This window comes from Chenopodium album, chromosome 27 (genome assembly GCF_948465745.1).
Source record: "Chenopodium album chromosome 27, dcCheAlbu1.1, whole genome shotgun sequence".
In the NCBI taxonomy this organism is placed as follows: domain Eukaryota; kingdom Viridiplantae; phylum Streptophyta; class Magnoliopsida; order Caryophyllales; family Amaranthaceae; genus Chenopodium; species Chenopodium album.
In genome coordinates, this window is record NC_137860.1 from 26,959,370 (window position 1) to 26,969,337 (window position 9,968).

The 9,968-nt window shown below is 34.2% G+C and overlaps 2 protein-coding genes across 3 annotated transcripts; both read left to right on the forward strand.

Annotated features, from left to right (window-relative positions):
- The first annotated feature begins 332 nt into the window (after positions 1-332).
- Positions 333-2,963, forward strand: LOC145621436 (uncharacterized). 2 transcript variants are annotated; one of them, XM_081676165.1, is made up of 3 exons: positions 333-516; positions 2,048-2,107; positions 2,708-2,963. In XM_081676165.1, exons 1-3 carry the CDS (start codon positions 445-447, stop codon positions 2,903-2,905), a joined length of 330 nt encoding a protein of 109 aa, XP_081532291.1. In that variant the 5' UTR covers positions 333-444; the 3' UTR covers positions 2,906-2,963. The 2 variants fall into 2 exon arrangements, with proteins under 2 accessions (XP_081532291.1, XP_081532292.1); XM_081676166.1 differs by having other exon boundaries at positions 2,054-2,107.
- A 1,262-nt stretch (positions 2,964-4,225) lies between these two features.
- On the forward strand, positions 4,226-9,968 carry LOC145620815 (nuclear pore complex protein NUP35-like). Its single transcript, XM_081675531.1, has 4 exons — positions 4,226-4,512; positions 5,312-5,911; positions 6,014-6,125; positions 9,434-9,968. The coding sequence occupies exons 2-4, from the start codon at positions 5,340-5,342 to the stop codon at positions 9,737-9,739; spliced, it is 990 nt and encodes a 329-aa protein (XP_081531657.1). The 5' UTR covers positions 4,226-4,512; positions 5,312-5,339; the 3' UTR covers positions 9,740-9,968.

Sequence of the window (9,968 nt, forward strand, 5' to 3'; positions counted from 1 at the left end):
GAAAAATAAAAAAGTTAAACAGCTGGTGAAAATGCCTTGTGAAGTTGATATACTTCTACAACATAAAAATCAACCAATTACCTTAGCTTTTGCACAAAATAATCATACTTATTGGTTATCATATAGTTGAAGTATATGTTAGGGCACGAGATGCGAATGAACATAGTACACCTTAGGTTATCTTCTTATTGGTTCGTTGAAGTATTGTCTTTTTCTTAAGTCAAACTAAAATCTCGTGAACTTTGTAGAAATAAAGAACTATACAAATTATGACACACCTAATTTAAGTTATTTATGTACTCCCTATATAAGCTAAGGAATTTGAAGAAAAACTTGGTAGTATGTAGATTTTTGAAAGGTGATATAAATTAATTAGACAATCAACTTGTTTTTCTTAATTAATAAGTAATCATTGTAATCATTGTCGTTGTCGTCGTTGTTGTCATGGCTTGTGTGCCTTGTGCCATTGAAATGGAGCCTAAGACCTTGAGTCCAGTACAGATTAACCATGTTAAGGTAATCTTCTTCTCTCCTACATTTAGTATTTTTTGTTAATTTTTGAAAAATATATTTATAGAGACAATAGAGTGTATATTAAGCTACAAAATTGTTTATTTTCAATATGCATGCAGGTATAGTATATATAGTATCAACCTAATATTATATATATAGGGGGAGGGTCTCGTGAGAATTTTTCTTATATGAGAATTTTTCTTATGTGAGAACACTCTTTATGTTCTAAATTTTTACTCGTATGTTCCAAATTTTAAATCTAATGTTCTAAACTTTTTCTTAGGTGTTCTAAATTAAATCAAATGTTCTAATTTAGTACTCACATGTTCTAAATTATAAATTAATTAAGTTTGATGTCATAAATTTTAAATAACTTGTTCCAAAATTTTAATTTATATGTTCTAAATTTTAAAACGGGTGTTTAAAGATTTTTAATTATATGTTCCAGATTTTAAAGCGTATGTTCTATTTTTTACACGTATGTTCTAAATTCTTTAGTCACACTTTCTATATTCTATATCAATATGTTCTAAATTTTTATTCACATGTTCATAATCTTAAATCAGATGTTCTACATTTTACTCATATGTTTAAAATTTCATAAAGCAAATTTTATAAATTTTTAATCACTTGTTCTAATTCTTAAATCGGATGTTCTAAACATATTACTTACACAAATGTTCTAAATTATTACTCATATGTTCAGAATTTTAATTTGAGTCATATGTTCTAAATTTTAACTCGCATGTTCTAAATTTTTACTTACATGTTCTAAATTTTAAATCAGTTCTCATATAAGTATGAATTCTCACATATGGACCTATTCTCACCGGATCCCTCCCCTATATATATATATATATATATATATATATATATATATATATATATATTTGAAAGCAACCTATAATTTTATATTGAGACATTATGACTTAAACATTGGGTTTTATTTATTCAGTTATTGAGGCAACTATTTTGATTTCACAAATTGTATTAATTACAGAGTTTGTGTAGTAGGTTTTAATCTAACATCTGATCTATAATTGTATATACACATTATATGCAACAATTACAATCTTATTTCTAGTTGACAGAGTGGTTGAACTTATTTTATTGCTACTTCAATACAAAAATAACTCAAACTATATTATTCATAACTAACTATGCTATTGGTCCATTCTATACAAGGGCTTCTATAAAAAAGCCAGGAAAAAATAGAATGTGACAAAATGACTACTAGGTTGTGATAAAATGTTAAGCCATAGTATTAATTACAGTATCGTGGGATTTTTTAAATTTCTTCCAACTAATTGTTTAAATATAAAAATAATGTGTGTTAATGTGAAAAATGAGAAAGAAGACATAACGTATATCAGGCTATTGTTTTTATTATAAACCAGGTGTAAATGTGACACCGTATCTCTATATCTACTTAATTGTGAATTGTGATGGTATCGGAAACAAGTACACTTTTTTAGTTTTTTATGAATTGATATTTCGAATTTTTTACTTATGAGGATTTTTTTTAACGTCGTAGGAACAGGCAGTAGCAATACAAAACTTGGAGCCAGAAATCGCCTCAGAAATCTTCATTCAGGTAAAGCCCATTAATATTATTATTTTAACTTCTTTGGTTTTCTTGATTTTAGTTGGGCCAACCCACGTAAGGCCCAGTTATGTTTATGCTAAATAAAATTGGGCCAACAGTTAGTCTTGTGGGCTGTTAGTCAGTGTGACACTGTGTACTAGTTGCAACTTGCAGTGTTGCACCTTCTTATAAATGCCCCTAAACAATTGGTAGTTTAATTTAGTTGTCATTTTAATAGTTAATTGAGAGTTACATGAATATATGACCTTCTACTAAACATAATATACTCTTGATAAATGATAATATTAGTTACATGGTCTAGGCATATAGCAATAGTAGTTGTTTGCGATAGATACTACAGAGTACTAGTTAGAATTGTCAAAATAAGAATAAAGATTAAAGTAGAGTCGACACAAGTTATGACATATCTCCATAATCGTATATTGTTACTATGAATTGTACTATGTATCATTATATAAGTTCACGGGGGGAATATCAATTCGTTCCTCCCTCTAATTTTGTAGTTACTCTTGCTAGCAAAACAATCGATATGATTTTATATTACTCCATATAATTTTAGAAATTGATGATGATTGTTCTTGTTGACAGGGATTGAGGGAGGGAATGGAGCAAATTACTGAAGTAAATGATAATATAATCGGAGTTGATGCAACTAGTAACGTTGATGAATGCATCAAGGAAGAAAAGAATAAAATAGAAAAGTCACACCATTGCTTATGCAACACTCCTCTAATTCAGTCCCCTGATGAAGTTAGGCAAAAGGAGCCTGTCACTGCTCCTTTCTAATCTTCAATATTCTTCACATTATTAATCTTTACATAAATAAAGACTATAAGCGATGATATACTTTGGCCATTTCTCCATTGTTAATTCTCATCTATGTGGTCTCTTTCGAGACATCTGATAAAATTGGAACGATACAGGAAATTGTTGTCTATGTGTATCAAGGAACTAATTGCACGGTGAATATGTTACAGCGATACAATATGATTCATTGTATGCAGGGAATATATCAAGATATGTGAGATAGTAAGATTTCAACTTTGGGAGAATATTGTCTTTGCTTTATAATTATAATATGTATTCAATAAACGGCACTCCGTATCATTAAAAAAAAAAGAATTCAATAAACGGTACTCCGTATCAATAAGTTCACGTACAGTTCAGTGAGGAAGCTGTCTTAATTAATTGGTACATAATGCCACTTCACTCCTATTCTCTTTGCACAAGTAAACACCAATAGTAGAAATGACAATATTGAATGAATATATGTTATTGTAATCTATCACTTACTTTAACAATAGGATGGAAACCCAAATTAAATGGAGGAAAAGTGGGTGACAAATCATATAAGTTCCGGATGGTGCTCTACTCCATTCTTAAACCATCTATCCACCCGTTTGACAAATTTCCATCTAAACATGTTTATAAACATGCTTTGAAGGTTACTCATCTTTATTACTTTAATATACTCCGTATGTTTTTATCATTCCACCACCGCCCCAATGTCCCATGCCAATAATTGCTAATATCTTTATTAAGTAATTATCGACCAAAAGTGATCTTACTCCTAACTCCAACTCTCCAAGCCAGGGCTGTTAATGAGTCGAGCTCGTAAGCATGGGTTTGAGGCTTGGTTCGAGCTCATGTCTCGTTGAGCCTTGAACATTGAGCTCGGCTCAAGCTCATTATTGGTTCGAATTCGAAATCAGGCTCGGTATAAGCTTGATTTTGAAATTAAACTCATTTAAGCCCGTAAATACATAATTTATGTCACATAATTTACCCAACTATCCAAGTATAATAGTGGGTTGCTGTTATTGTCCTTGTTAACTTTATTTAAATGTTAAAAAACAAAAGTTATTTATAAAAAAAAAAGTAATTCGAGTCGCTCACAAGCTTTTTGAACCTAGCTTAACATGGCTCGTGTGTTGTCTCGTTTAGTCTCGAGTCAGATGCAAACCCGACCTGAGGCCGAGCATGTCCAAACTCGAGCCGAGCTCAAACAGTTCACGAATGGTCTCGGGCCTCTCGGCTCATTAACAAATTTTACTACGTAATTGAAATTGGGGACATGTTTAAAGTGGGGTTACGAGTATATTTTATTTCAAAGCGAAAACCTTGCAACCCCGCTGCACAACTCCCTTCTCCCCGCTCTCTTTACACTCCGATCAATTTGAATCCTAATTTCATCACTCAACATTTCCCCCCTTTCTCTCTCTTCCTCGCCGGAAAATATCGCCGACATTTCTGCAACCTCAAATTCCAACCACCGCCGCCGCCAACGCCGCCGTATTTCGTTGCTTTCAAGTTTTATCTTTCTCTCACCTCCCTCTATAAACCCTAATACTCTTAAACCCTAACTCTCTAACAAACTATTTTTTCGCGGTTAGGTAAATTCTTCGCTATTTTACTTCTTCTCGTATTAATTCAGTATTCTCGTCTCAAATTAGCTCAATTTTTTCTGTTGAATTTGATTTTTTAATTGCTGTTTTTTTTCTTAGTTTGTAGAGTTTGTTCAATTTAATTTAGAAGTTTAATTGAATTGAAATTTAGAAACCCTTGATTTGGTGCTTTTGTTAATATTTTTCATTTTATGCATGTTTTTGTTTTATTAATTAGGATAGGAAGTTTGGAATCTGCTTTGTAAAGTAATTGGGGGCAGTAGAAAGGAAATGCATAGGAAAATGGTGAAGTCTTTAACAATTTGTTGGAATAATTTGGGATTAGTTGGGGAAATTATGTAAATATTTCTTAGCAATTTCCACCCTTTTTCTGCTTTGAATTGGCGGACATTCAAATTATTACCTAGTTTGTGATGATTGGAATAGTTTCTCACAATTTGTTGGAATTTTCCGATGAATTGATAACGAACCTATGTGAATTTTCTCACTGTAAAACCTGCGAAATCAGTAGTACTTCAATTTGAAATAGAGTTCTATTTCTACGAAAAAGGTGGAATAGTTTTATAGATGCCAGTCTGCCACTACTCCTTGAATAAGAAAGAGTATGATGTCTGTTTCTTGTTCTCATTTTTTTGAATTTGATTATCTGTATATTGTCAGTGAAAGCTTATCGTGTGCTTAGCGTCAATCTCATTGGTGTTCATAGTTCAGATTAGATGTGGTATATAGTTTTGTTCCTTACACTCGCTCTCTTCAATCTGTAATGTTTTGGTTTTTAATATTGCAGAGATTTTGTTGTAAAACTATATCTGAAGATGAGTTCAACAGTGCATAGAACCCCGAAATCGGGAAGACAGTCATTGTTTTTCAATGATTTAGCTACACCTGTTTCGTCTAGGAGGGGTAAATTTTCAACCCCTGGTCAGGCAGCGGCAGTTTCTGCCCTATGGCGTGAAAATTTTGCAAGTTCTGATCTTCCGCCTCCACCAATGTTTTCTTTAGAAGACCGGTCTGACTTCACACCGGAATCTGGAATTATGGACTATCCAATGTCTCCTGAACCTAGGTCAGATCCTAGAACTCCTGTTCAGACTTCTGGCCGAGAGTTCTCAACACCTCTTAAAAGCAAATCTGAGGCTAGTACATCAATGGCTTTAACAACAAGTCAGCATAATCAACAAGGGTCCTCAGGCATGAGTTGGTGGTCCCCTAGTAAAAGCACTAGTGACCAAGAAGAGAAGGGAAAGGGCTCCCCTGTCGAGGGTGTTGTTCAGCCAGGAGCTTTGATTACTGTTCCTGCACCAAGGGAAGTAGCGAGGCCTGAGATGCAAAGGAGTAGTTCTCCAGCTGGTAACCTCAACGAAGAAGAATGGGTCACTGTTTATGGGTAAGTTGTGACATTCATTTTGAATATAATATGTGAGCATGATGTCTATTTTATAATTTATGCACCGTTTCTTGACCTTTTGTAATACAACTGTTTTAACAGATTCTCTCCCGGTGACACTAATTTAGTCTTACGGGAGTTTGAAAAGTGTGGTGTGATATTAAAACATATTCCAGGACCAAGAAATGCTAATTGGATGCACATTCTCTATCAGGTATCCAGTTCTGGCATAACCTTTTGTTATTGCTTGTTTAATGCTAATGGCTAACTGCTAACTGCTAAGCATGCTTCCTTCAAGGTTCTTTTGCCTCTTCTTCTGAGTCCCGTGCTCAAGTGTCTGTAACTTTGTATCACTGTAAGCATTAGAAAAATTACTCCTTTGTGCTTTAAAAATGCTACATATAACTTGGGCACACAAATGAAAAGTAGGAGAGTGATTAAGAAAAATGAAGAGAGGGTCCATGTGATGAGGAGGGATATAGGTAGAACACATTACCAAATTTGAGTTTGTAGATATATCTAAATAAGGGAATTGTAGTAATTAATAGAGAATGGAGGAAGTAATTTGTAATTGCATTTAAAAGTTGGTGAACCCCCGTGTTTGTTTTGTGATAGAATGGATTATGTTCTGAACTGAATGTTAAGGGAAAAATTGGAACTTCATAGTTCTGTAAACAAGTCCTAGGATATTATGAAACATTTGGGGGCTTTTCACTGTTTTGAGCAAACTAGTCACCCTTCTAGCCTCCCTTAGTTAAACAGTGTACAATGAGTAGAATGTTTTTACTGTGACTATTTATTTATTGTCATTTAATAGTATGATTTGAAAATTGGTAGTTAATTAGTTATATTCCTGATAAATTTCCATGCATAATTTCATTTTGAGTAAGGTTCAGTTGAATTATAGGAAAACAGTAGAAGGAAATGGTAAAATGTAGATATTGGGCAGCCACTGTATAATTTCTAATATTTCCTATGTACCAGCTTTAGGCTTGCCTTTTCTCAGTGCTTCCTTATAGTAGGGGATGATGTATATGATGTGACAAATAGAGAAGAGGGATAGAGGAGCATTGTTGGCAGAAGCTAATGATTCATTTAGCAGGCAGTTCAGCAATTATGCCAATATGTAATCTTTATTCTTTACTAGTAGCTGTCCATCGTTTGAGCACCAAATTTATATTATTTATGGGAATTCTATGTGGTGACCTCTAATATATCACTTTCTATATGGTGGACATTTTTTTTTGCCATATTCTAAAATAACCCTCTGTTTTTTTCTCCAACGTGCCCTCATATTTGTTCAATGGGTAACTTTTGGTGATTTATGGTTAATCTTTAAGCTAAATAAATAAAATTACTACCTTTTTGGTAGGGGTGAGTTGTTTCAGCCTTGGGGGGGGGGGGGGTGGTTTCAGGTGAGGTGGGTGGTTTAGGGGTGGGGGTGGCTTTGAGGCGGGGTTGTGTAGTTTTGGTCGAGTGAGGTGGGTTTGAGCTGTGGTTGGGTGGTTTGGGTGTGGGAAAGGGTTACTTCAGAATATGGGCAAAGAAAATTTCCACCGTATAGAAAGTGCAAATAGTTAGAGGCCACCACGTACGATTTCCCAATTGTAACAGTGTTGTGTTTTTTGGGTAGCAAGAATGCAGTCTACTCTAGTCTTGTGATTGTAATTTACTGCTTATGTTACTTCAGAGTTCAGACCATGGCTGAAATCCTCTTCTACAATAACATTCTTTGCTTTATTTACCAATACCCCGGCAACTTGGCCAAAGCCTTATAAAACACCTACTGATAAGGTCTTCACTTGCTGTGCTGCTTAACTGCAAGTTTCTATTTGACTTGACTGGTTTTGTTTGGTCTGGTCCGGTCCAGACCTGTTCTCGAAACCAATTTCTTTCTCTCTCCCCTCTCTTCTGGTACATCAATATAAACCCCTAGAATTGGATTTTGGTTAAAAATCTTTACTGAATTAAAATTTGCTTGTTTAATTTCTTTCATAACCCTTTGGACATTTACTACTGAATATATCATCCTACTAACTCTTTCATGGATGACAAACTATGTATCTTTGCACCCTTTATGAGTCTTCTTAGAAGGTTTATATATATTTTTCCTCTACTTGTACCCTGTGTCACCTTTGTTCAACTTTTTGCAACTTGTTTCATTTTTAGGCATCCCAAAATATTGGCATGGTTTCAATTATTAGACATTGGGCCTTGTTAACAGGCATCAACACATCATAAAACATAGGAGTGAACTAAAATATTAAATTGTGAATGCGCTAGTGTATTTTATGCATTAGAAAATTTGGTGAGGGATAACTCTGCAACAATTACCCTCTAGTTTTAAATGCTTTGTAACACTCTCTTAAAATTATTTTCTATTACCTTTTATACTGTTTTTAGTGAAGAAACTATCTTTTTTCTTTTTGATTACCTCTAAGCTAAATTATGACCTCATCTTACCTTTAGAGGAATTAGTCTTCAGCCTTTTTTTCCTTGATTGGCTAAACGCTGCTAAATTGAGAGTCACAGCTGGACATTCTAAAGCTAAAAGTTATTGTCAATTGAGAAGGTGCCATGAATTGTAGTTCATTTTTAATACTTTGGAAGGAAGTGAATCTAAAAAAAGAACAAAAAAATTATGAGAGGTAGTAATCGACTAATCGGAATGTTTTATTTTATTTTATTTATTCTTCTTCATTTTAATGACTTTGAAACACCTGCGTATTGGAATGGAGGAAATAGTTTTTTATTTTGTTTTCCTGCCTTCATTTGACCTCTCCAACCGAGCTTTTGAGTTTCCTCTGTTCAATGTATTTTCATTTCTCTATTGATTTTATATAGGCAATTAGTTTTGAGAACTCATATCCTGTGGTAAGACCTGTTATCGGAACTTCTTTTTAGGATCTCTGTGATTCAAGCTACCTTTGCATTATGCCGGTGTTATCATGGATTCTTTTGTGGATGACTATACAGAATAATCACATTTGGTTCATGTAGCCGACCTCACTTATGAGATTAAGGCTTTGATTGATTGATCGATCATCCATTCTTTTGTAATCAAAAGACCATTTTCAAGGCTTTGAAATCTTTTGATTTCCATTGTCTTGGCATCCTCGTATCCTCGAGTTGCTCATTGAATCATGCAACTGAAATTTTTCTCTCGGCTTTTCAGTTGGGAAAGTTTTTTTTTGAGGCAGTCGAAACTGTAGTTTTAGCTCCCCTTGTGAGTTATTCTGTGTTTCCTTGGGCTTCCTTTGTCTTGTTGGGTGAAAAAAAATCAGGCCTTGGGAGATGTATTGACTAAACTTTTTTCTGACTGTTGATCTTTTCTGTAGTTTGTTCATCCCATCTTCTCTATTTGTTAATCATCTTTTTCACTTCACATGAGTCTCCTTCAGTCTCCACTAGACAATCTTTGCTTCTGGTGCATTTCCTGCATTTATTTGTACTTGTGCCCCTCATATCATGTTACTGCTAGCTTGAATGGTTAATATCTGAGCTGTTTCTACTTATTTTCAGAATCGTGCTGATGCTCGGAAAGCACTTAGCAAGAATGGATCACAAATTAATGGAGTCCTTATTGTGGGAGTGAAGCTTGTCGATCCAGGTCAGCGCCAGGCTCTTGATGAAAGGGCCAACAACCAAGGATTTATGCCTCTGCCACCTGCATCATCATCTGGTTTGAATTCTGAGCAATTCAGATCGAATACAGCTCACCCTTACTATCTTCAAAATGGTACCAGTACAACCAAACAGTCTGGTGCAATTGCTTCCCCTGCAAAATCCGTTGTATCTAGAGTCATGGATTTAATGTTTGGTGTTTAGTTATGCCCCCCACAGTTATACTGCGTTCTCAGGAAATTGATAATGTAGTAGTTTGTATTCCAGCAGAATCTTGTTGAGAATCAATGTATGTGCAATGAGGAGCTCAGATGATGAGCAAAGAAAATACATTCTTTGTAGCCACAAAAGGCTGGATTTTGTACTGTTTATCATTCTTTCGGTTCTTGAATTTGGATTGAATCAATGAAATTTCAGATTTTTTAAAATGGAA